General features: G+C 47.2%; 1 protein-coding gene across 1 annotated transcript in view; it reads left to right on the top strand.

The window, feature by feature from the left end:
• SPTBN5 (spectrin beta, non-erythrocytic 5) overlaps positions 1 to 27,275 on the top strand; it is a 1,780,873-nt gene that overhangs the window by 1,532,468 nt on the left and 221,130 nt on the right. Inside the window, exons 55-57 of the mRNA XM_069208774.1 lie at positions 14,201 to 14,413; positions 23,783 to 23,979; positions 24,839 to 25,043. Of these exons, the coding sequence (XP_069064875.1) occupies positions 14,201 to 14,413; positions 23,783 to 23,979; positions 24,839 to 25,043 (615 nt within the window). The remainder of the gene's footprint in view (positions 1 to 14,200; positions 14,414 to 23,782; positions 23,980 to 24,838; positions 25,044 to 27,275) is intronic.

The following is a 27,275-nucleotide window of genomic DNA, read 5'->3' as shown; positions in this document are numbered from 1 at the left end:
TGTATATGTATATAAATTGAAATTATGGACTGCTCACTATTCTGATTCAAGCATGTGAATCTATGAAAGATTCAATACTGGACAAGAAAATGAGTTAATTACCTGTACTGCAGTTCTCCAGTATTGTAATCTTTCATAGATTCTCATGCGACCCACCGTCCTCCCCATAGAGGCTCACCTTTTATTAGGCCGTCAGTTCTAATTCTCCTTTGTGCGTGAAAATCTGAGGAACTGGAGCCTCTGTGGTGAGGGTTCTAGAGGATGCTGTTGCCTGATTGGTCAATGTATAGCTTTGGTCCTTTTTAAAGAAAGGACATAGATAGGCTGTTAAATTGAGCTTTGCATTCCTTTTAAAGCCTATAATTATAATGCACACTACTTATTATGAACCTGGGGACTCCCACTTCAACGATGGGGAATGATTCAAGCATGTGAATCTATGAAAGATTACAAAACTGGAGAACTGCAGTTAGTAACTCATTTTCTTATCACCACCGTCCACAAGGAAGACTTTTACTGCAGCGTCGACGATGACATCAACCACCATTATCTCTACATGGACAACAGCATCTACATTCGCAATGAGGACTTCGTCGATGAGTCAGTCTCCTAGACCGTTGATGTTAAAAATAACATCCATCTCATTGAATACATCTACGACGATGCTTCTGTTGACAAAGACACCCTCATCCACAACAGCACTCCAGTCAACAGAAACAGCTTAACTCACGTTGTTGGCAAAAACTTCAGCAGCGTCGACAAGCAAGCCCCTGTCTACGGCACCCTCGTTGACGATATCAATGGCAGAGAATATTTCTGAAAAACAGAGACTAGAAAAATCCAAGCTGCTAACATCGGCTCAAACTTCTCCAAGCAAGGTGTTGCCATTACTACCTACACATCTCTTGGAAGAAGAGAACTCTGATGATGGAGTCTCTTCGGAGTGGCTCACAGCCCATCAGAGTTACATGTCAGGTATCAGGAAGAAGACTATGATGAAAAATATTATGGAGAGGACCATTACGCCCATCAGGACCAATGTTATCAACAATACCAAGAGGATGTTGTATACCTTCCCCCTTCTTTGGTGTCAGATCTCCAGTTTATGCCATCTGACTACAGAAGGCGCTTTCCAACACCCATCTTCCACTGCTCACACCTCATTGCCAGTGAAATCTCCACAGGTCCAGCAGTTCTCTCCACAGGCTCCGACACAGCTACTGATATCTCCGTCACCAAGACAAGAATCCACAGACAGCTCTTCCCCAAGACCTTATGTCTTCTGATAACGACAGGGAGAACGGTGAACTTCATGAGGCTCAATCCGAGTGGGGCAACTATATATTGCCAACTCCATCATCTCCATAACCTACCCCTCTGGATTCACCTCCAGAAGATGTCAGGGATTCCACAATTTGCTGGTTAGAGCAGCAAGGCATTTTGAACTGCCTGTGCCCACAAAGCAAATGGACTGCTTCTTATACGACTTCAAGCATCCAGTTCAAAAAGTGTCAGGGCTATGCCCATAATCAATTATACATTGGATGAGGGCATCAAAGTAATGAAGAACCCTGCTACTCTTGCCCCAGTACTGCTGCTGCTGCAAATAATTGAGGCTCCAGAGAATGCTCCTGTGTGCTTCATTGGGCATCCCAAACTGGATTAGGTGATCATGCAGGCAGCGCAGCGCAGATCCAGAAACCCTTCAGCACCCAGCTCAGCATCTCTGGACAAGGAAGGTATGAGGCTTGACAACAGAGACAAAAAGTTTTCTTCTATGTCAGCATTTACCATAAGGGGAGCAAACTCTTTGGCTGTCATCAGGTGATACGATCACCAAATGTGGTCTGACATTGCGCCATTTGTAGACAAGCTTCCGGAAGATAGTAAGGCCAAAGCTAGAAAGATCCTGCAAGATGGATATCGCTACAACTGCTTTCGACAACTTGCAGGGGTGGCAGTATTAAAGAGACAAGGTTGGCTTAAAGCTACCTCTTTCAGACCGGAGGTTCAAAATAAAATCCTGGACTTGCCTTTTGACGGGTAAGCTCTCTTTGGCAGACATATCGATGACGCCCTACAAGCCATAAAGACGGACACAGTAAAGTCATTAGGGAATCTTCAATACAGAAAAGTGCCCTTTCGAGGTGTGTAGGAAAGTGCCCTCTTTCTTGGCATGGTTACCCCCATTTTCTGCCTGTTGTCAGTGTGTTTGACTGTGTCCACAGGGATCCTGCTAACCAGGACCCCAGTGGTTATGCTCTCTCCTGTAAATTTTAGTAACTGTACCATTTTCTTCCCACATTTGGCATACTGGTCCCCCCATGTAAGCCCTAGTATATGGTACCCACGTACCCAGGGCATTTGGGTACCAGGGGATCCCTATGGGCTGCAGCAGTTATTCTGCCACCCATAGGGAGCCCATGCAAAATGTTCTGCAGGCCTTCCATTGCAGTCTGCATGAAACAAGTGCATGCACCCGTTTCCACCACAGATCACTGCACCAGCTCTCTGTAAGTCACCCCTATTGTAGGCCCTCTCAGGCCAGAGGGCAGGGTGCAGGTACCTTTGTGTGAGGGCACCCCTGCAATAGAAGAGATGCTTCCACGAACTCCAGCTCCATTTCCCGGACTTCATGAGTGTGGGACGCCATTTTACGTGTGTACTGAACATAGTTCACTACCTATGTCCAGCTACATAATGATAACTCCGAACCTGGGCATGTTTAGTATCAAACATGTCAGAATCATAAACCAATACTGTTTCAAGTATTGGAAGTATGATTCCATGCGGTGTGGGGGCACCTTAGAGGACCCCCAACATTGCTACCACCAGTCTTACAAGGCTTTCCGGGCAGCCCAAGCTGCTGCCGCCCCACAGAGAGGTCTCTGCCCTCCTGCTGCTTGATGTGATCAAGCTCAGGAAGGCAGAACAAAGGATTTCCTTTGGGAGAGGGAGTTAGCACCCTCTCCCGTTGAAAATAGGTGTAGATGGCTTGGAAGGGGTAGCCTCTCCAAGCCACTGGTTGTGCTTTGAAAGGGACATTTAGTACCTTCCATGCATAAACCAGTCCACACCGATTCGGGTACCCCCAGTCCCTGCTCTGGCATATAACTGGACAATGGAAAGGGGAGTGATCACTCCCCTGCCCATCACCACCCAAGGGGTGGTGCTCAGAGCTCCTCCAGAGGGTCCCTGGGTTCTGCCATCCTGAATCCAAGGTTGGCAGGGAACTCTGGGAGCATCTGAGTGGCCAGGCAGGTGACGTCAGAGGCACCTTTTGATAGGTGGTCACCTGGCTAAGTGACCGAGCTCACTCTCTGGGCTATTTAGGGTCTTCCTCTGGGGTAGGTCTTCAGATTCGGCTTGCAAGATTCCAGGAGGATTCCTCTGCAACCTTCACTTCGACTTCTGGCCTCCGGAACTGCGACTGGACCCTCCAGGACCAACAATCTGCCTCCAAGAAGAAGAGCTCTTCTGCAACATTGTTTCCCGCTCTCCTGCCAGCAACTGCAACATTTCCACTGGCTGTGCAATCACTGAGGGCGGCGTTTCTTCAGTCTGCACTAGAAGAAAGAAGGATTCTCCATTGAAGTGAAGGAGTCACTACCCTGCATACACGAGCACATGCTGCAACGACGACCGACTGCGTGGATCTCCTCTCATCCTGAGCTGCGTGGATCATGCATCAAAGGTGGTAGTCTGGAGTATTCCTCTTGGTCCTCTCTGCCAGCTGTCCAACTGTGGAGGAGATAAGCCCTTGCCTCCCCATGCAGGACAGTAACCACATTCACTGCATCTCTTGCAGCTTGTTGGCATCTCCTCCAAGGGATCTTCAGGCAACAGGTAGCTCAGCCCCCAGCATTCCTTCCTGTGACACACAGCCCTCCTGCGGCGTGGGATCCCTCCCTGTAGTGCTGCATGGGCTCCTTCTACAACTTCTGTGTCCCCATCCTGTGGGACTCCTGTGGGCACTGCCTCTGCTTCTGTGGGCTCTCTGTATAGCTGAGGGTCCCCTGTGACCTTGCTGGTCCCGGCAGCACCACTTTTACACTAACCGCAAATTTGCCTGGATGAGACGTACAAAACATACACAGCCGTCTGGCAAGCAGTGCTAAGACAACTATTCAATTAAGGTGAGTCTCTGTGTTTTCCCACCTTCCGCTTAATAGGTACATCATCAATACTCACCTTATTATTATTATTATTATTATTATTATTATTATTATTAATATTATTATTATTATCACTACTTATATTGTTATCAGGTATTAACTATGGTTATCATCATTGTTAATATTATTGTTATAACCAGTAAAGTTATGGTCAAAATTAAACTTACTGCTAGCTATTCTAATTCAAACTTGTGAATCTTTGAAAGATCCAATACTGGAGAAGAAAATTGGTTACTTACCTCTAACTATGGTTCTCTAGTATTGGTATCTTTCATAGATTCACATGTGACGCACCCTCCTCACCTTAGAGACTCCCCTCAAACATGAAACTATATACTTTACACTCGTACTAGAAAATCTGAGGGAATCAGCCTCTGTTGGGAGTGTTCTAGAGGGTGCTGTCGCCTGATTGGTTGTAGTTCAGCTTTGGTTCTTTTTTAAAAAAAGAACATGGATAGGCTATAGCAGTGCGTGTCTATACCATTGAGGCCTAGTGTAGTACACTTACTGCTGTGTATATTTAAGGTTACAGTGGGACTCCCACCTCTACGACGGGGATGATTCAAGCATGTGAATCTATGAAAGATACCAATACTGGAGAACCATAGTGTAGGAAAATGGCTCCAAATAGCTTCCTGTTGCAGTTACCCCCACTTATCCAGTATTGGATCTTTCATAAATTCACATGCTTGAATCATCCCCGTCGTCGAAGTGGGAGTCCCACGGTACATAAAATAGCAATAAATAATAAAAAAAATTTTTTTGCCATAGTCTATAATGGAGCCAGCACTTGCTCACATAGCCTATCCATGTCCTTTTGTGAAAGGACCCAAACCTGCCTGCTGTCCAATCAGGCACCAGCACCCTCTAGAACATTCTCCAGAGAAGCTCCCTTCCTCAGATTTTCTACCACACGTCGTGTGAAGGGAGTCTCCCTGAGCTCTGCTCAGTTTTTCTTCTACTTCAGAACTTTTTCTCTCAAAAGAGTTGAAAATATGTCAGATTCTTCTAGGAAAGGTCTTTTCCGCCCTTGCAAGACCTGTGGAAAGAAAAGGCTCCATGTGGATGACCCACATAAAGACTGTTTGTATTGTCTCACCTTCTCCACAAAGACCCTCAGAGACCGTGAGGGCAGGCTCCTGACATGGTTACAGGCCAAATCCTGTACTTCAGGTGAGGAGAGTGGGTCAGAGAGGCCACACAAAAGGTCCAGATCTGAGGACCTAGGCCACACAGAAAAATCCAGGAAGAGGCAGAAATCACATCATGGGAAGGGCTTACAGACTTCAGTCTCCTCTGAGCCTTCCTCTCCTCTTCAAAAGAAGGAGTCCTACCGTCTATCTCCTTTCGCAGAGCCTTCCACTTCTGGAAAAATTACTCTAAAAATTAGATCGACGACGACAACACCGTCGACGACCGTGACGACGATGACGGTACCAACAACTACTGTCTCCACTACATTGTCGACGAGACCGTCGTCAGCGTCGACGACCTTAACATCGACGGTAAGGGGTCCGATCCCCTCTCTCAAGACTCCATCGACGAGTACAGTAAAAACATCGTCGGTGGCAACACCGTCGATGACTGCCCCGTCGACTATAACGTCAGCGAAGCCATTGTCATCGGCGCTTTCGCCATCGACGTGGACACAGTCAAAGAAGCTACCGTCGACGACACTACCGTCGACGACACTAGCGTCGGCGAAACCATCGTCGGCGACACCACCGTCGATGAGGCCACCGTCGAGGAGACCACTGTCGAGGGAAAAATCTGTACCATCCACGGCTGCATCAACTTTCACGCCATCGACAGCAGTGGTGCCTAGTAGACAGGTTGAGGCCACTCCTACCTCTTCCAGGTCTCCAGACCTCCGAGCCATGGTCAGGATCAGATCTCTACCTGCACAGGACATTTATCCAACCAACACATCTCCAAACAAGGTGTCAGCTTTAGTACCCAGTCATCTTCTTGACTGGGAGGAATCGGACGAAGATCCTTTCGGAGATGCACATAGCCCCTCGCAGCTCCATGTCAAATACCAAGATGAGGATGAAGAGGATGAGTATGAACAATATCAACCATACTACTCTCATCAGGACCAATACTACGAAACACGAGAGCCTCAACACAGAGATACCGTACAAATGCCTTCCTCCTTAATCCAGGATTTACAATCCATGCTTCAGGACTATAGGAGAAGGTTCCCAGCGGAAGATCAACCACCAGCGCCGGTCTCTCCGGTGACACCAGTTAATGCTCCTCCTCCTCCAGCTACTCCAAGATTGACATCCCACTCGGTGTTAGCTGCACCCCCCAGAGATGAAGGTTCCACTTCAGGGGAAGAGGAACAAGAAGAAGGAGAAATTTCCACTCCACAACATCCTACCGAGGAATGGGATGATTACTTGGCCCCCACTCCTTCTCCACCACCTCCTCGCCCCTCTGATTCTCCGCCCGAGGAAATAGGTGGTTTCCATAATCTTATGGACAGAGCTGCGGTGCGTTTCCACCTTCCAACATCTGTCTCCCAGTCGGAATGTTTCCTACATGATTTCAAGGAACAATCACGGAAGTCGGTACGGTCCATTCTGATTATTGATTTCATATGGAGCGAGGGCACAAAGATTATGCGAAACCCGGCTACGGTTCCTCCAGTTCCACAAAAACTGGATAAAAAATACAAGGCAACCCAAGATTCTCCGGCATGCCTTATTGGCCATCCAAAGCCTGTCATCTCACAGGCTGCTCAAAGACGCTCCAAAAATCCATCAACGCCTATCTCTACTCCTCCAGACAAGGAAGGTCGCAGACTGGACAATATAGGCAAGAGATTCTCCTCCATGTCTGCAATTACTGTCAGGGCAGCAAATTCTTTAGCGATTTTAGGCCGATATGACCGCCAAATGTGGTCCGACATGCAACCTTTCCTGGACCTCATCCCGGAAAATAAACAAGCAGAGGCACGAAAGATCCTACAGGAAGGTGAGCGTACGTCGGAAGAAATTATCGACTGCGCTCTTGACATAGCCTCTACTGGTTTCCGCCAACTAGCGGGTGCTGCGGTCTTACGACGACAAGGTTGGCTCAAGGCCACATCTTTTAGACCAGAAGTGCAGTCCCGAATCCTAGACATGCCTCTCGATGGGGAATCTTTATTTGGCAAACATGTGAATGGCGCACTTCAAGCCATTAAGACGGACACAGACACCGCCAAGTCCCTGGGTATCCTGCAGTACCGGAAGCAGCCCTTTCGAGGAGCTAGAGGAAGAGGTTTCACCTCATTTCGAGGTTCCTTCCATAGACAATACCAGCAATCCCAGTACAGGCCTTCATACCACCAGCAGTACAGGCAATCATCGATTGCCTCCTATACCAGACAAAGAGGTAAACGAAGGCAGGGTTCGCAATCCAGTGTTCAACCCAGGAAACAATGATATTCTACAGGCACCGGCTATGCTCCCCCAATGCCCACAACATCAGCAAATAGGAGCAAACATTTCCAACTTCATCCAAGAGTGGAAGAAAATAACATCAGACAAATGGGTGCTGGATATAGTGACAAGAGGTCATACCCTGGAATTCACACAAAAGCCACCGCTTCACCCACCAACATCAGGCAGGTCTTTCCATCTTCGTCTGCTTCAAGCGGAAGTCTTCAGCCTTCTGGCCAAAGGGGCTATAGAGACAGTTCCTCTGCAACAACGGGGTCTCGGATTCTACTCCCGGTTTTTTCCTCATAAGGAAGAAGTCAGGAGAGCGGCGTCCTATACTAGACCTCAGGAAACTCAACAAGTTCCTTCGGAAACAATCCTTCAGAATGATCACACTGTCAGATATCTTGCAACTCTTGAATCCCGGAGATTTTATGACAACTCTAGATCTCCAGGACGCCTACTTCCACATTCCAATACACCAAAAGCATCGCAAATATCTCCGTTTTACAGTAGCCGGTGCCCATTATCAGTTCAGAGTCCTACCATTTGGCCTCAGATCAGCTCCGAGAATCTTCACGAAATGCCTTGCCCCGGTCGCAGCCTCCCTCAGAAGCAAGGGTTTCCAGATGTTCCCATACCTGGACGACTGGCTCATAAAAGCTCCGTCATCTCTACTAGCCTCCAAAGCCAGAAGTCAGTCGTGCTTCCCGCACGCAGGAGAGTTTTCCTGGGAGCAGAATTAGACACTATCCAAAACAAGGCATATCTTACCCTAGCAAGGCAGCTGAAGCTGACCCGATTGGCTGTCACAATCTCCGCAAGAAAGTTCGTTTCAGTACGACTATTCAAATCGCTTCTGGGCATGATTTCCTCAGCCATAGTCCTAGTGCGGCTAGCAAGACTCAAAATGAGGCCACTGCAAGAAGAACTGCAACTTCAATGGACCCAGTCGCAAGGATCCTTCGACGACTTAATAACTATCACACCAAAGATTCGGCAGGCGTTAGAATGGTGGTCTCACATCAACCACCTCTCCCATGGTCTAACTTTTCTGGCACCAATAACAGATTTCGTCATCACCACGGACGCCTCCTTGGAAGGATTGGGAGGCCACTTACAGGACATGCGCATTCAAGGCAGATGGTCCAAGCTCCAAAAAGAGATGTACATAAACTTGTTGGAGCTGAAGGAGATTCATCTCACGCTCAAAGCTTTTCTGCCACGCATCGCAGGATCATCAGTGTTAGTCAGAACAGACAACACAACAAGCATGTTCTACATCAACAAGCATGTTCTACATCAACAAGCAGGGAGGAACAAGATCCCTCTCCCTCTCAAGAGAAGCTCAGTCTCTCTGGAACTGGCTCACACTGAACAACGTCCGCCTCAGGGCGGAGCACCTGGCTGGGGTCAACAATGCTCTAGCGGACTCTCTCAGCAGGACAGACGACAACTGTCACGAGTGGGAACTCAACCAGACCATACTCGAGGACATCTTCCATTGATGGGGTCGACCGATCCTGGACTTGTTCGCCACCAATCTGAACGCCAAATGCCAGTTTTACGCCAGTCGATACCCACTCCCGGGGTCGTGGGGAAATGCTCTTTTGATAAGATGGTCCGGGATCTTTGCATACGCTTTTCCCCCCATTCCACTGATTCCCAGGCTCCTCAGGAAAATGAAGACCGAATGCTGCAGGATCATTCTCATAGCCCCCAAGTGGCCGAGGCAGTACTGGTACACGGAGCTCCTACTTCGGTCGGTAGCCAATCCAGTCCGCCTCCCTTGCAACCACAATCTTCTAACGAAGAATCAGGGTCTCATCTTACATCCCGACCCAACTTCACTACACTTACATGCTTGGCTCCTGAGTACAGAGAGTTCCAAGATATGAACATTGATCAAGAATGTAGGCTCATATTATCTAAGGCACGAGCAGAGAGCACGAACAAGACATACAAACTCAAATGGAAGCGATTCTGTGTTTGGTGCTCTCAGAATTTTTTTCACCCATTTCAGATTAATCCTGAGCAAATTCTTTCTTACCTGCTCTCCCTCTCCAAAGCTGGTCTTTCCCATGCATCAGTCAAGATTCACCTAGCAGCTATAGCCTCTTACAGGCGATTGGCTGACATGCCATCTATCGGCTCAACCAGAGTCATCAGACAGTTTATGAAAGGGCTGTTCCGCACCTTTCCTCCGGTACGCTTACCTCCGCCAGAGTGGCACCTTAATATTGCTCTTTCCCAACTCATGAAAGCTCATTTTGAGCCCATTCATAGGGCGGAACTCAAGTACATCACCTGGAAAGTGTCAACCTTGCTCGCTCTCACCTCTACCAGGAGAGTCAGTGATATACAGGTGTTCACTACTAAAGAACCCTTTTTAGTTTTCTCTGAGGACTTCGTTATGCTCCGTACCAATCCCAAATATATTCCCAAAGTTCCATCTTCGTTCCACCTCAATGAACCCGTTATTCTACGAACCTTTTTTCCAAATCCTACTACGATAGCAGAGAAAACTCTCCACTCTTTGGACATCAAACAATGCCTAAAATTTTACCTGCAAAGTACCAAACACATCAGAAAATCAGATCAACTCCTAGTATCTTATTCTCTGGGACGTCAGGGAACAGGAGTAGCCAAGGCCACTATAGCCCGATGGATTTCTTCAACAATCCAATTTTGTCACACCAAGGCAGGAAAACCCTTGACTAGGCGCCCGAGAGCCCACTCCACAAGAGCAGTCTCCACAATGGCTGCATTGTTTCAAGGTATTGCCCTTGATAAAATTTGCCAGGCTGCGACATGGAAAACTACGCACTCCTTTACGCAGCACTATTATCTGGAGTCATCACAAAGAACAGACTCTCTAGTAGGACAAGCTGTGCTACGCCATCTCTTTCATTAAGGTGAGACCTTTCCTTAGTTATAGTCATATGGTTTGAGATGCAAATAACCATGTTTCTATTATGCTTCCATGTGATTATGTAAGGTTTATGTATGTATTTATGGATGTGTATACATATACGCATATATATATATATATATATATATATATATATATATATATATATCGGTATTTACAGCATGAATTTTACTATACATATACACGTACTTAAAGTATCTGTATTCCTTTGTAACTCACGTTCAGAAATGTATGAGTTTACTATGATTATTATTATTATTATTATTATTTATATTTGAGATAGAGGGTCTTCATGCTCGCACCCTCCACCCACGCTGGACACAATGTTTATCAACCATACTGCTGTCTATTCAGATTCAAGCATGTGAATTTATGAAAGATCCAATACTGGATAAGAAAACAAGTTACTTACCTGTAACTACAGTTATCCAGTATTGGTATCTTTCATAAATTCACATGTGACCCACCCTCCTCCCCTTTGATGCTCGCATTTCCTCTCAGGTTTGAATTTTTTCACTCTCATGCTGGAAAATCTGAGGAAGGAAGCTTCTCTGGAGAAGGTTCTAGAGGGTGATGGTGCCTGATTGGACAGCAGGCAGGTTTGGGTCCTTTCACAAAAGGACATGGATAGGCTATGTGAGCAAGTGCTGGCTCCATTATAGCCTATGGCAAAAAAAATTTTTTTATTATTTATTGCTATTTTATGTACCGTGGGACTCCCACTTCGACGACGGGGATGATTCAAGCATGTGAATTTATGAAAGATACCAATACTGGATAACTGTATTTACAGGTAAGTAACTTGTTTTCTTTTTGCCTGATATTGATGCTGACTTGACTGAGAAGTGTGCTGGGACCCTGCTAACCAGGCCCCAGCACCAGTGTTATTTCACTAAAAATGTACCATTGCTTCCACAAGTGGCACACCCCTGGCACACATATAAAGTCCCATGTAAAAGGCACCAGTGGTACCAAGGGCCCTGTGACCAGGGAAGGTCCCTAAAGGCTGCAACATGTGTTATGCCACCCTAAGGGACCCCTTACCTAACACATGCACACTGCCATTGCAGATTGTGTGTGTTGGTGGGTAGTAAAAAGCAAAGTCGACATGGCATCCCCCTCAGGATGTCATGCACAGAAAATACTGCCTGTGGCATAGGTAAGTCACCCCTCTAGCAGGCCTTACATCCCTAAGACAGGGTGCAATATACCACAGGTGAGGGCATATCTGCATGAGCAATATTCCCCTACAGTGTCTAAGTCCATTCTTAGACATTGTAAGTACAGTATGGCCATATTAAGTATATGGTCTGGGAGTTTGTCAAAAACAAACTCTACAGTTTCATAATGGCTACACTGAATACTGGGAAGTTTGGTATCAAACTTCTCAGAATAATAAACCCACAGGCGGCCCTCTTCCTAGCCCAGTCAGTGGCTGGCCCGAGATGCCCCCTGTGCCCTGCCTGCATCGCCTAAGTGACCCCCGGGTCCCTCCATTGCTTTCTATAGGAAACAAGACGCCAACTTTGCACACTGCACCCAGCCGCCCCTGTGCCGCTGAGGGTGTGTTTTGTGTGCCTGTTTGTGTCCTTCCCAGTGCTCTATAAAACACCCCTGGTCTGCTCCCCGAGGACGCAGGTACTTACCTGCCAGCACACCAGAACCGGAGCACCCCTGTTCTCCATAGGCACCTATGTGATTTTGGCCCTCCTTTGACCTCTGCACCTGACCGCCCCTTTGTTGCTGGTGCGGAGACTTAGGGGTTGCCTCGAACCCCCAACGGTGGGCTACCTATGCCCAGGAAACTGAACTTGTAAGTGTTTTATTTACCTCAGAAACTTAACAATTCTTACCTCCCCCAGGAACTGTTGATTTTTGCAGTGTCCACTTTTAAAATAGCTTATTGCCATTTTAACCTATACTGTGTGTACTACTGCTTTAATTCAAAGTTCCTTACTTACCTGTGTGCATCACCTTGCATTTTATGTACTTACCTCAAATTTGAATCTTGTGGTTCTAAAAATAAATGTAGAAAATATATTTTTCTACATAAAAACCTATTGGCCTGGATTTGAGTCTTTAATTGTGTGTACCTCGTTTATTGCCTGTGTGTGTACAACAAATGCTTAACACTACCCTCTGATAAACCTACTGCTCGCCCGCACTACAACAAAATAGAGCATTAGTATTATCTAATTTTGCCACTATCAACCTTTAAGGGGAACCCTTGGACTCTGTGCACACTATCTCTCACTTTGAGATAGTATATACAGAGCCAACTTCCTACAAAGTCTCTATGCGCAGATTGGTTATGACTGTGGGAAATGTGCTAGATAGCATTGGCGGCTCCTCCATTAGGGCAGAGGAGCGTTGTTCCCCTGTCAGCAGCGGCTGCTACTAAAATTTTCAATAAGCAATAATAAACTGTATTTATTTATTATCGTTTTCTTGAAAAGGGGCAGGGCATTGGCGGTGACGAGCACTTGAGGGGAATGCACAGAGCACTCCCCTCAGAGAGCATGTGTGTTTGGCCGGCTGTCTCAGGCTGGTCAGACACACATGCGCAGTAGGCTCTTACCAGCCCAGCATCACAGTTGCTGGGTTGGAGAGAGCCTGCACAGGCTCCCAGTCTGCCTGGGAGTGCCCTCCTTTTAGAAGCATCAGGATTGTCCGCAGGGCAGGCTGGGAGCCTGTGCCTGCAGCAAGGAGACAGAGGAGCGGCGCGCTGTGGAGGAGGTAAGTTTTTTTTATTTGTATTTAATTGTTATTTATTCACCCCACCTCCCTGCGCCACCCCACCCTTTCTGGTTGTCATGAGCTGCGACTGCTAGATAGGTTTCTTTTCCTACACTCCTAGCATTTCTAAGCTTGTGCGTACTTCAAAGAGATGTACTTAGCGCAATACATTAGGGTAAGTGCCCCACCTCACTTTTTCTCCGAACTGTAGAAAAGGGTGTTTTTTTTCCAAAAGAATGAGTACATTCCACAATGTAGTTTGACTTGGAGAAAGGTCAGGGAGGGGACAGTCATGATTCAAGGGTTGTCCAAGAAGTTGCCGAAGGGCAGAAACTCCAAATGATTGCCTGACCCACAAAAAGGGACATTCGAAAGCATTCTTCCTGATTCAGAATATTCTTTGACATATTTGGGCCTGTTTTTCGTCGCAGTTAAGATAGTCGTTTTAAATTTAGCCCTGGCCAAGAATTTTAAAAGGGCAAATCTGAGTAAACAGTTGTTTATTTATTTATTGTCTCCAAGAGCAAACTTTACCAAATTAATGTCTGCTGATGTAGCCGGAGGGAAAAATATGTCCTTTTCACTTTCCTAATGGAAAAATGAAAAGCCATATTTTCCCCTACACTCACAATGGTGGAATTGTACCTTTTGTAGGGAAATCTACTGATTAATAAATCACATGCTTAAGGCTTTCATCTGGCATGTGGTGCAAATGCTCGTATATGCTGAATATGTTGCATGAACTTTATACGCCAACCAAATCTAATTTGCCCACTGACTGAAGCTGGTTAACTTAAGTGCTAAGGTTAAGTCTTCATTAATCTGTTAGACACGCATTTTTCCTTTTGGCATTAGGATGCTAAAAAGCAACTGTAAATTCGACCGCATGTTTAATTCTATTTTACTCTAATTGTCCTTGTCACCAGAATTTAGAGAATGAGATCAGCAGCCGCGAAGCACTCACCAAAGCAGCCACTACCACTGGACAAAAACTGGTGCAAGCGAACCACTTCGCCTCCAACGAGATCAGCAACCGTTTGCAAAAACTGGGGGCCGCGATGGCAACCTTAAAAGAAGAGACTAAGCTGAGACAGAAGAGGCTGGTGCAAGCCTGTGAGGCTCAGCAGTTTCTCACAGAGGTATGGGTAACCATTGCATGACCCTGTGCGAGTGTGTGTATGTTTGGGTTGTGTTTCTGCGTGCGTGTATGCAAGTGTGTGTGGGTGACTTGTAATTTCAAAAGGTGCTCAAAAGAGAGCAAAAGTAAACGTATCCATTTATTTGTAGTAGTTATCCAGGGGATGAACCACCAGAATGCGAAGGCTGGCTTCACATTCGACCTTCTTATGGTATTTTCTTCCTAGGTTCCAGTTATTTGGTCAGAGGTTATACTACAGTCGTACTGTTTGCACGCCTTCCTGTTTTCTACCTGTAGGAAGCTGGCCTGGTGTATGGTGGGTACCTAAGGTACTTAGGGCCAGATGTAGCAAAGACTTTGCGTCTCGCAAACGGCGAAAATCGCCGTTTGCGAGTCGCAAATGCGTCTTTGCTATGTAGAAATGCATTTTGCGAGTCGGCACCGACTCGCAAAATGCATTTCCGAGTCGCAAATAGGAAGGGGTGTTCCCTTCCCATTTGCGAGTCGCAATGGTATGCAATTCCATTTGCGACCGCGAAAGCGGTCGCAAATGGACTCGCAGTTACCATCCACTTGAAGTGGATGGTAACCCAGTCGCAAACGGGAAGGGGTCCCCATGGGACCCCTTCCCCTTTGTGACTGGACCTAAAAATAATTTTTCAGAGCAGGCAGTGGTCCAATGGACCACTACCTGCCCTGAAAAATACAGAAACAAAAGGTTTCGGTTTATTTTTCAAAGTGCAGCTCGTTTTCCTTTAAGGAAAACGGGTTGCACTTTGAAAAAAAAAACCTGCTTTATTTAAAAGCAGTCACGGACATGGAGGTCTGCTGTTCCCAGCAGGCCTCCATCCCCGTGAGGGCCCTGAGTCGCTATGGGGTCGCAAATTGCGACCCACCTCATTAATATTAATGAGGTGGGTCTTTGCGACCCCATAGCGACTTGCAGAAGGTGTCTGAGACACCTTTCTGCATCCCAAATTGCGACTTGCAATTTGCGAGTCGCAAGGACTCGCAAATTGCAAGTCGCAATTTGGGACTTTCCTACATCTGGCCCTTACACCTTATACAAGGTCCAGGTATCCCCTATTAGTGTAGTGTAGACAGTGTCTGGAAGCCAGGCTCTCTATAGGTAGCTGTGGATGAGCAGCCCAGGCTTAACTTGGAGACATGTAAAGCTCATGCAATACCACTGTGGTCACACAGCATTACACACATGAAAGAAAACTCTCAGGCCCTAATTAGGAGTTTGGCGGGCGTAAAAGGCAGCTCGACAAACTCCTGCAGGTCAGTAGGCTGCAAGCCCGGCTGCCTTCCCTCTGGCACTGTTAGGTACACAGTTTCCGCCCGCTGGCCCACTGGGAAATGCACAACAACATTGATGCCAGCTCATAATAGAGCCAGCAGCAATGCTGTTGTGTGTCAGGTGCATCAGCATCCGTCGTGCAAATCACTGTTGGCAAAGCAGACAGTGATTTGCGCAACGTGGCTGGCCAGGGGGGCCCCCGCAGTTCCCAAGCCAAAGGCACGGCATGCCGGTGCCCCCTGGGGTCCCCAGCACCCCATTTCAGCCAGCATTTATTTGGCGATGAAATGTGGCGGTGCCAATGGTCAGACGTGACGCTTTCACCACAGTGGTAGTGTTGCGGTCGGACCGCCGCTTTGGCAGCGGTCTGACCGTGAGGGTCATAATGAGGCCCTCAGTGTTACAAAAATAAAGGTACACCATTTTAGTGATACAATTACCAAAAAGTACTAGAGAGGCAACCCTGCAACAGGAGGTAAGTAGCACTCTAGATATGTGCTTTAGTAATCAGAAATAGGCATAAAAAACTGTAGAAAACAGGGCATTAGCAAATAGGCAGTAGTGACCCAAGGGGGAGCCCAAACCATATACTAAAAAAATGGAATGCAAATGCAGGACCCAAAACCTAAGTAAGTGGAATGTGTAGATGGGAGCTGGGGAACTATGGAACCCCCAATACTCCCCCAGCGACCAGGAACAAATGAGTAAGTTCCTGGATTTTCCCCAAACCACCCAAAAGGACTTAAAAGAAGAAAATGCAACACCCAGAAAAGTGGTGGATTCCTGAAGAGGAAGACCTGTGGAAGAAGGGGACGAAGTCCAGAAGTCACAGAAGTGTCCAGCAGGGGCCACCACCCACCCCTCTGCGGTTGCAGTAATTGGTCGATGGTAGGAAGAAGACGGTCAGGAGCAGGTGAAGAGTTCCTGGACGATGCAGTCGCCGTCCCACGCCGGATGGATGATTGCAGTCGGTTAGTAGGGTGGAAAAGCCACCAACAAGCCTAGGCAAAGGCAGATGTTAAGATGAAAAACAAATGGAGCGGTTGGGGACCAACAAGGTTCAGGAAGACTCAACCCACAGGGGGAGTCCTAGGGGGCCCCTCAGCAAGGCAGAGAGTCCACTGAAGAAAAGGCAGCCCCCACAGGAGACTCACTGGAAGTGGAACCAGGGGTTGCAGAGGAGCCCACGCAGCCTCAGGCCGGAGGAGAAACACACAGAGGGCTGAACATTGCAGGAAGGAGTGCTGGGGGGCTGGGGCTACACGGAGTCTGAAGATCTCTTGGAGGAGATGCCAACAAGTCTTAGTAACTGCAAGAAGATGCGGTGCATGGTGTACTGTCCTGCATGGGAAGGCAAAGGCTTACCTCCACCAAAGTTGGACAGCTGGCAGAGAGGACCAAGAGGACTACTAAGGACCACCACCTGTGATGAGGATCCACGCAGCTCAGGACAAGAGGAGATCCATACAGCCAGTCGTCAATGTAGTTGGCACCTGCGAATGCAGGGGAGTGATTCCTTCACTCCAAGGGAGATTCCTTCTTCTTTCTCATGCAGAATGAAGACTTGCCGTCCCCAGAGGCTGCACTGCTGGGGAAATGTTGCAGAAGCTGGAAGGAGCCGGGGAAACAATGTTGCAAGCAGAGCCTTCATCGTGGATGCAGAATGTCAGTTCCTGGAGGGTCCAGTTCCAGAGGAGTCCTGCTGGAATCTTGCAAGCTGAGTCTGAGTACCAACCCAAGAGAGAGAGACCCTAAATAGCCCTGAAAGGGGGATTGGTCAGCTAGCTAGGTGACCACCTATCAGGAGGGGGCTCTGACGTTACGTACCTGACCTGGCCAATCAGACGCTCCCAGAGGCCCCTGCCCACTTTGGATTCAAAATGGCAGAACCCAGGGACTCTCTGGAAGAGCCCTGGGCGCCACCCCTGGGGCATTGATGGACGGGAGTGGTCACTCTTCTTTCCATTGTCCAGTTTCACGCCAGAGCAGGGACTGGAGGTCCTTGAACCAGGGTAGACTGGTTTATGCATGGAGAACACCAGATGTGCCCTTCAAAGCATACCAGTGGCTTGTGGAGTCTACCCCTCCCAAGCCATGTAGGTGTTATCCCCCTCTCCCAAAAGAAATCCTTTCTTCTGCCTTCCTGGGCTTGAGCATCTCAAGCAGCAGAGGGAAGAAACCTGTCTGAGGGGTGGCCGCAGCTTGGGATGCACAGAAAACCCCAGAAGGCTGGTAGGAGCAATGCTGGGGGTCCTCTAAGGAGCCCCCAGAGTGCATAGAATCATACGTCAACAGTATTGGAGTATGATTCTGACATGTTTGATACCAAACATGCCTAGGTTCGAGTTACCATTACGTATCTGGACATAGGTAGTGACCTATGTCCAGTACACGCATAAAATGGCATCCCCACTGTAGGAAGGTAGCCTCTTTCTAGCCTTGTTACCCCCACTTTTGGCCTGTTTGTGAGTATATGTCAGGGTGTTTTTACTGTCTCACTGGGATCCTGCTAGCCAGGGCCCAGTGATCATAGTGAAAACCCTATGTTGTCAGTGTGTTTGATATGTGTCACTGGGATCCTGCTAGCCAGGACCCCAGTGCTCATAAGTTTGTGGCCTATATGTGTTCCTTGTGTGGTGCCTAACTGTATCACTGAGGCTCTGCTAACCAGAACCTCAGTGTTTATGCTCTCTCTGTTCTCTAAAATTGTCACTGCAGGCTAGTGACTAAGTTTATTAATTCTCATTGGCACACCGGAACACCCATATAATTCACTTGTATATGGTACCTAGGTACCCAGGGTATTGGGGTTCCAGGAGATCCCTATGGGGTGCAGCATTTCTTTTGCCATACATAGGGAGCTCAGACAATTCTTACACAGGACTGCCACTGCAGCCTGAGTGAAATAACGTCCACGTTATTTCACAGACATTTTTCACTGCACATAAGTAACTTATAAGTCACCTATATGTCTAACCCTCACTTGGTGAAGGTTAGGTGCCAAGTTACTAAGTGTGTGGGCACCCTTGCACTAGCCAAGGTGCCCCAACATTGTTCAGGGCAAATTCCTCAAACTTTGCAGGGACACCATTACACGGGTGCACTGCACATAGGTCACTACCTATGTGTAGCGTCACCATGGTAACTCCGAACATGGCCATGTAACATGTCTAAGATCATGGAATTGTCACCCCAATACCATTCTGGTATTGGAGGGACAATTCCATGATCCCCCGGGTCTCTAGCACAGAACCCGGGTACTTCCAAACTGCCTTTCCGGGGTTTCCACTGCAGCTGCTGCTGCTGCCAACCCCTCAGACAGGATTCTGCCCTCCTGGGGTCTGGGCAGCCCCGGCCCAGGAAGGCAGAACAAAGGATTTCCTCTGAGAGAGGGTGTTACACCCTCTCCCTTTGGAAATAGGTGTGAAGGGCTGGGGAGGAGTAGCCTCCCCCAGCCTCTGGAAATGGTTTGAAGGGCACAGATGGTGCCCATCTCTGCATAAGCCAGTCTACACCGGTTCAGGGATCTCCCAGCTCTGCTCTGGCGTGAAACTGGACAAGGGGAAAGGGGAGTGACCACTCCCCTGACCAGTACCTCCCAGGGGAGGTGCCCAGAGCTCCTCCAGTGTGTCCCAGACCCCTACCATCTTGGATTCTGAGGTTTTTTGGGGCACACTGGACTGCTCTGAGTGGCCAGTGCCAGCAGGTGACGTCAGAGACCCCTCCTGATAGGTTCTTACCTCTCTTGGTAGCCAAACCTCCTTTCTTGGTAGCCAAACCTCCTTTTCTGGCTATTTAGGGTCTCTCTTCTGGGCTATTCCTCCGATAACAAATGCAAGAGCTCACCAGAGTTCCTCTGCACTTCCCTCTTCGACTTCTACCAAGGATCGACCGCTGACTGCTCCAGGACGCCTGCAAAACCACAACAAAGTAGTAAGACGACTACCAGCAACATTGTAGCGCCTCATCCTGCCGGCTTTCCTGACTGTTTCCTGGTGGTGCATGTTCTGAGGGCTGTCTGCCTTCACCCTGCACTGGAAGCCGAGAAGAAATCTCCTGTGGGTCAGCGGAATCTTCCCCCTGCTAACGCGGGCACCAAAAGACTGTATCTCGGTCCTCTCTGTCCCCTCTCATCCTGACGAGTGTGGTCCCTGGAACACAGGAGCTGGGTCCAAGTGTCTCCCACAGTCCAGTGGCCCTTCTGTCCAAATTTGGTGGAGGTAAGTCCTTGCCTCCCCACGCCAGACATCAGACCTGTGTACTGCGTGATTTGCCGCTGCTCCGGCTTCCGTGCACTTCTCCAAGGATTCCTGTGTGCACAGCCTAGCCTGGGTCCCCAGCACTCCGTCCTGCAGTGCTCAACCCGCTGAGTTGGACTCTGACATCGTGGGACCCTCCTTTTGTGACTGAGTTCACAGAACTTCCAAGTGCCTGCTCCGATACTTCTGTGGATGCTGCCTGCTTCTGTGGGGGCTCTCTGAGTTGCTGAGCGCCCCCTCTGTCTCCTCCTCCAAAGGGCGACATCCTGGTCCTTCCTGGTCCCCAGCAGCACCCAAAAACCTCTACCATGACCCTTGCAGCTAGCAAGGCTTGTTTGCGGTATTTCTGCGTGGAAACAGTTCTGCAACATCCAGCACGTTGAAGAGTGTGGGGCTGAGGGAGGACCCTTGGGGGACTCCGCAGGTGATCTTGGTAGTGGTGGAGTGGAAGGGTGGAAGGTGGACTCTCTGGGTTCGGTGGGTGAGGAATGAGGTGAGGCTGTCTAAGGCTTTGTGGCGGATTCCTATGTTGTGGAGGCGTGTGCGGAGTGTGTGGTGGCAGATGGTGTGAAAAGCTGCAGAGAGGTCTAGGAGGATGAGTGCGACGGTCTCGCCTTTGTAGACTTTGGTCCTGATGTCGTTAGTGCATGCGATGAGGGCGGTTTCTGTGCTGTGGTTCTTGCGGAACCCAGATTGTGAGGGGTCAAGGGTGTTGGTTGCTTCGAGGAAGTGGGATAGGTGGGTGTTGACTAATTTCTCTGCAACCTTGGCGGGGAAAGGGAGGAGGGAGATGGGGCGGTAGTTGGAAAGGATCTCCGGGTCGACTTGGTCCCCTTCCTTTTCAGGTCCTCAGGTCCAGGAATCTGTCTTCAGTGTTTTGCTGGTGCTTGTGGTTCTTGCAGAATTCCCCTATCACGACTATTGTGTCTTTCTGAGGTAGTAGGGTAGCTTTACTCCTACTTTCTAGGGTCTTGGGGTGGGGTATTTTGGACACCCTTACTGTTTTCCTACAGTCCCAGCGACCCTCTACAACTTCCCATAGGTCTGGGGTCCATTTGTGATTTGCATTCCACTTTTGGAGTATATGGTTTGTGTTGCCCCTAGACCTGTGTTTACCTATTGCATCCTATTGTGATTCTACATTGTTTGCACTACTTTTCTTACTGTTACTTACCTGTTTTGGGTTTGTGTAAACATAACTTGTGTATATTACTTACCTCCTAAGTGAGGGTATTCTCTGAGATACTTTTGGCATATTGTCACTAAAATAAAGTACCTTTATTTTTAGTAACTCTGATTATTGTGTTTTCTTATGATATTGTGCTATATGATATAAGTGGTATAGTAGGAGCTTTGCATGTCTCCTAGTTCAGCCTAAACTGCTTTGCCATAGCTACCTTCTATCAGCCTAACCTGCTAGAAACACCTCTGTTCTACTTATAAGGGATAACTGGACCTGGCACAGGGTGCAAGTACCACAGGTACCTACTATAAGCCAGGCCAGCCTCCTACACCCACACTCACGAAGTCCAGGAAAATGGACCTGGAACTGGAGTTCATGGGGGCACCTTAGCTACTTGCACCCTGCCCACTGGGCTAGCAGGGCCTACCATAGGAGTGACTTACAGTGACCTGGTGCAGTGACCTGTAGTGAAAAGATGCATGCACCTTTTCATACAGGCTGCAATGGCCAGACACATTTTACATGGGCCCCTTTTGGGTGGCATAATACATGCTGCAGCCCATACGGATCCCCTGTTACCCCAATGCCCTGGGTACCATTTACTAGGGACTTACATGGGGGCACCAGTATTCCAAATGTGGGGTGTATGTGGTCCAAGTAACCACGTTTAAAGGGAGAGAGCATAATCACTGGGGTCTTGGTTAGCAGGATCCCAGGGAACACAGTCAACCACACTGACAACAGGCAGAAAATGGTGGTAACCATTTTAAAAGAAAGATGGTACTTTCCTACACTACCTGAGAGTTATTTTTTTCTTAAAAGATGACCAGTGTTTCTTTAAGAAACTGAATGGGTAAGGCTGTTCATGGACACATTTCCAATAAAACGTTTTTGGCATAACATTTCTTGATGATATGCCAAGGTTGACATGGCCGGTAGTAGATTCTGCAATCCCTAGCTATAACCTCTGTATGTCAACTACCCAGTTCGGAATATAGTGCCTCAGAATCACTGCCTTGGTACAGAAACATGGTAATGATTGTGACATGGAAGGCTTCACCTCCGGATGTTTGTTCACATCTATCCTATGTTCATCTGACCTCAGGAAATATGTAGTTTTCTCAGTATGTGCTGTGACTGACAGTGAATGATGTATGTCATGTATATATGAATAACAGTTGCCTCATGGTAATGGGTTACAGCAGTAGCCTCACAACACCATATGTATTTCAAACTTTATTTTATTTTGCAGTCCAACAGCAGAATGTCATGTCTTCTGGAAGGTCCTAAAAACGAGATTGACTGGTTTTGAGTGATGAGAAGAGTGACTTATGGAAGGTGCTGGGAACCTGATTGATTGGTGTTGAAAGATAAACGCACGATGCCATAAGGGAGACATCACAATTCCATTATCTGTTTTTTCAGTGCAAGTTCCAAAGGAACCATAAACCTTTTTAGGTCTGGTCAGTCCATCTCAAATGGTAAAGAGTTGCTTAGTGTTAAATATGCACCATGTGTTTTATAATTTTATAAGCCTCATTATGTGCCAGATCACTTTCTTAAAATGTATTTTTATTATATTTTAAAATTGAGATCTAGCTAGACATTCAGTTCCCCCCACAACTTTCAGGATGATGAGACCATAGAGACTGATGCTACTCGTCACAATGAAGGATGACTTGTGTTCCTGTGCAGTCGAGACCATGGCCTAGGAATTTGGCCTGGACTGCACTATTTTGGACTGCGTCTAGATTAATTTACTTATTATTAGTCTCCTTTTGTAAAGGCACAGAGGTAAAAAAAGACAGTGAAGTAGCATGTTATTCATTGAGATTACCACTCTTTCAAAATAATTCAAGCATTTCCTCTTTTGCCTTTTTGACTTTCTCAAGACTTTCACTATGGCATTATAAAAAGCAAAAGTGGTTAGTAAACTCAGCATACTATAGCCTCATTCATAATGTTGCAGATATTGTCCCAGATTTTTTTTTAATTCCTTTCCTTTATCTACCAGTAAAGAGGTTACTTTCAATGGAAAGTAATTGAGGTAGGCAGTGATGCTTCGAAATTCCTACATTTTCGTTGAAACCAACAGTAATTATTTACTTATTTTTTTGCTGACTTTTTAATCATAGCTCTAAAACATATTGTAGTAAAGAGGTTGTGTCAGTTTTTTCAGTTATGTAAAATAGTGGTATTTTATCTACTGTATAGTCTTACATAAATTCCTACACCCAAAGACCTATTTTCTAGGCTTACCATTCAGTGTTTAATACAATGGTGTTTGTGTGGTCTGCTCCCTTTTTCTAGTGTGTATTGCTTTGAAGCGCTCTGCTCCCTTTTTCTAGTGTGTATTGCTTTGAAGTGCAAAATGCTTAGACTATCAATGCAGGCCAAAATCTCTCCAGCCTGAAAAACAGTGGAGGACACCATGGTATTCAACTCGGAGGAAAGATATAGTGAGAGATGCACTTTATTAGCACTCCAGAAGTCCACATAACTAATAGGGAGGCTCTCTCCATCACTAGTGCTCCAATGAGTCACACAGTCCTGGTGGTTTAGATCGTTGGGGAAGATGTGAAATTTGTAGTTATTGTTGCTGTTCTTATCGTTTATTTGCTGTAGCTCTTAGAGGCAGAGTCCTGGATGGCAGACAGAGGATATGTCCTGGGGACCACTGACTGTGGGAAAAGTGAAGACTCTACAAAGGCTTTGCTGCGCAAGCTGGAGGCCACCAATCTAGATCTGGAAGGCTTCAAGCCACGTGTTATGAAGTTACAGGGCACAGGTTCCAATTTGACAACCAGTGAAAACCCAGAGTGGTAAGATAAAACCAGAACAAAACCAGAAATGCGTTTGCTGAAATAATGCATGTTATGGATTCGCTTTCCAAGTTGAAGCCTTAATTCTGAGTGTTTTTAGTGTAATGTTTTGAAATTGCAGTTACTAATACAACCTATTAGGGTCTCTCCTGTATGGTCACTGAGGTTTTCATATTTTGTTCACTCCTTTTAATATCCAGGTTGAGAAACGAAAGGCTCTGTTCCCCAGTCAGCCATCTTTGTTTCTTTTTCTGGGGTATCCATCTTTATTTCTCTTCTGAGTCATCTATCTTTGGTTCTGTTTAAATGCCGATGACTACAGTTTGCACTTTCCGACTTTAAAGGCCAAATAGTTACCACCATGTACTGTTGGAGAAGAATGAGAGACAAATTAAGAAGTTGGTTGTGAGACCAAAGCACTTCTCCAAAGGCAGCACCTACTCCGTCTCACTCAACTCTTCCACTCTTTTTGTAGGTGAATAAACTATAAAACATGTGGCTAAAAACATAGACCTTCCTCCCAGTACCAATGATGTTTATTCTAATATCCTGTCATACGTATATCTATTTCTTGGATTCTCCTATTTACACTTAAAAATGAAATGTTCCATGTAGATATTAAAATTGAACAAATATCTATGTGATGTCAATAAATGTTGATAGTTAGCTAATCCAATTAGGTTTATGGGATATAGTTAATCCTGAAGCATTTAAGGCATTCATCACTAGCTGGAAAGTGTTTTAATTCGAGGAAAGTTTAATAATTGGTATATAATCTGTGCATCTTAGTTTGTTCCCGAGGCCTTGGGCTTATTGCAATGGCATTGCATGCTGATATGTATATGTATATTCTTTGCAGTGTCAATGTCATTCCCAAGCTCCATACGGTAGTAAAGGAGTACGAAACATTGCTGGACAAGAGTAGGAGCTTGAAGGAGCAGCTACTGGAGCAGGATCAGTGGTTCCAGTTCCAGAAGGCAGTGGAGGTGGTCGAGGCTTGGCTATCCAGCAAACAGTCAGTTGCTGAGTCCAATGACTATGGAAAGGACCTGGAGGAAGTAGAGGTAAACATTATCTTCCTCTGTAGCTTCGTGTCAGCTTTGTGACTCATGGTTTCACATGATTTAGTGCTCCAGTCATACAGTGGGATTGTATCCGGCAGAGACGTTTTAAGGCATAAGCATAGTGAACTCTGGCCCATGGTCCCAGCCTTTCACCGGGCCCACAGAAAGCGCCAGCTGTGTGCTGCAGGCTCATGCCGAGATGACCTTTAATAATTCTTAAACATACTGTATTAAATACCATTTTTAATTTATTTTATTTTTAATGTGGGTGATGTGTGACAGTCTTATTACAGACAGTTTACAGAGAAATTTTGAATCTGATATAGACAACTAGCCGCTGATTCCTTATCTTAGAATTCTCCCCCAGGCATCAGACTGCATCTGGAAACTTTTCCTCAGTAGTACCTCTGCACATCAGTAGAGGTGTCGCGTGACTCTGTAGCGACGTCGTCCTCAGATATGATGTAGACAGAGTCCATATAGTCCCTCCCCCGACACGCTGATGTCAGTTTCTTCTTTTCCACGTAGCAATGCAGCTGTGGAGAAGCAGTTCTTCTCGCCATTTTTGGCCTTCCCCTTTTCATGAGTATTTTTCTTTCTTAGAACAGTGTTTATGCCTAATGGCTTTACGCCTTGTGGGTCATGTGCTTGACAGATGTTGGTCACAGACCCTCACTCCCTCTGCATGTGGTGCCTAGGCACCCACCTCGACGCCGAAGGCTGCAACGCCTGTCAACAACTGAGGCCTAAGATGTTGCAAGGGCGGCGGATGAAGCTCCTGGCTATCCGGGTGTCACAGTCTTCGCAGAACTCTTGGAGGTGTCATACTCCATCATCTACTACTTCGCATCCCAGAGACCATTCTAGGAGTCGATTGCGTGTGTCTCTCTCGATGTCTCCAGTTCCAACGACGTCTCCAGGTAAGCGTTGTCTTCGGGCAAAGTCGCGTCCTCCTCTGGCTTCACTGCCCCGTAACGACTCAACCAGATCTTGGATGAGTCTCCGCAGGAGACGACCCCGTTCCTTCTGCCTTATCCTGCCGCCTGGGCGACTCTGTCCCAAATGCGAGACTATTATGCACCCTTGCATTCTGTTTTTGTGTCTCCTCCTCCCTCTGGAGCGCCTTTGGGCCCTAAGGAGGCGGGGGGTCAAAAGTTGGATTGACTCAATGCACTGCCTCATGCAGCTCCCCTGGACTGCACTTGATTCCTCACTTCCGATGCTGTCTTCGGCTGCGTTGGCACATACGACATCACTTGACGCCCCTATTGTTGTCTCTCCAGAGTGAGATGAGGCCACCGCCAAGGTCGAGGTCTCTCCCTCTCGGCGTCGGTTGACACAGACGCTGGGAGCGGCACCTTGGGAGTCGGATGTTCCTTCATTTGCTGAGCCTCAAGCTCTTGTTCCTCCATTGGAGGGTCCTGGACATCCACAGCCTCCTGACTCAGGAACCATTCCACTTTCACACTCAGATTGGTTGCATGATTTGCCCAATGCAAGCGGTCTTGATTCCTCACCGGTATCCAGCCTTCTATCATCCTCTGGTTTGGCTACTGAGGCTAGTTCTGTTTTAGCAGATATGTTGAATCGGGTTTCGGAGTTGTTGCATTTACAGCTTCGTACAGTGCAAATGTCATCGGATCCATTACTTGACGTATTACATCCAGACCAGTCCTCTGTAGAGCTGTCCCTTTCTTATTGTGAGGCTCTTTATGATATCCTCTTGGAAGTTTGAACCCAGGCAGTTTCTGGTTCCCCTGTGGAGCGTTTTATCTGCCATAGACACAGGCCAGCCCCGGAGGATCCGTCATGCCTTCGCTGGCACCCAACGACTCAAAGTTTTGCGGTGCAAACTGCTTTGGGTGCACACACTCTTACGCAGATTCCTCATGGTCCACCAGAGCGAGAAGGCAGGCAGCTGGATGCTTCTGGTAGGAGGATTTTCACCTCATCTAGTTCGACCTTGCGTTCCACTAATACCTCTTGCTCCCTTCTCCCACGTTCTGTGGAACTCAGTGGAGCGTATTTTGCCTTCTCTGCCTGACAAGGCTAGAACTGCTCTCACACCCTTGGTACGGGATGGTCAGCATGCTGCCAAACCTAGTGTGCGCTGTGGGATGGGTACCACTGATTCTGTTGGATGGATTATGGCTTCCTCTGTAGTGCTACGTTAAAGGGATTGGCTATGTTCTTCTTATTTCTCAGAACTGGTAAGAGATTTGTTGCTTGATA

This window comes from Pleurodeles waltl, chromosome 9, assembly GCF_031143425.1.
Source record: "Pleurodeles waltl isolate 20211129_DDA chromosome 9, aPleWal1.hap1.20221129, whole genome shotgun sequence".
Taxonomy (NCBI): domain Eukaryota; kingdom Metazoa; phylum Chordata; class Amphibia; order Caudata; family Salamandridae; genus Pleurodeles; species Pleurodeles waltl.
This window is presented reverse-complemented; position numbering and strand designations above follow the sequence as displayed.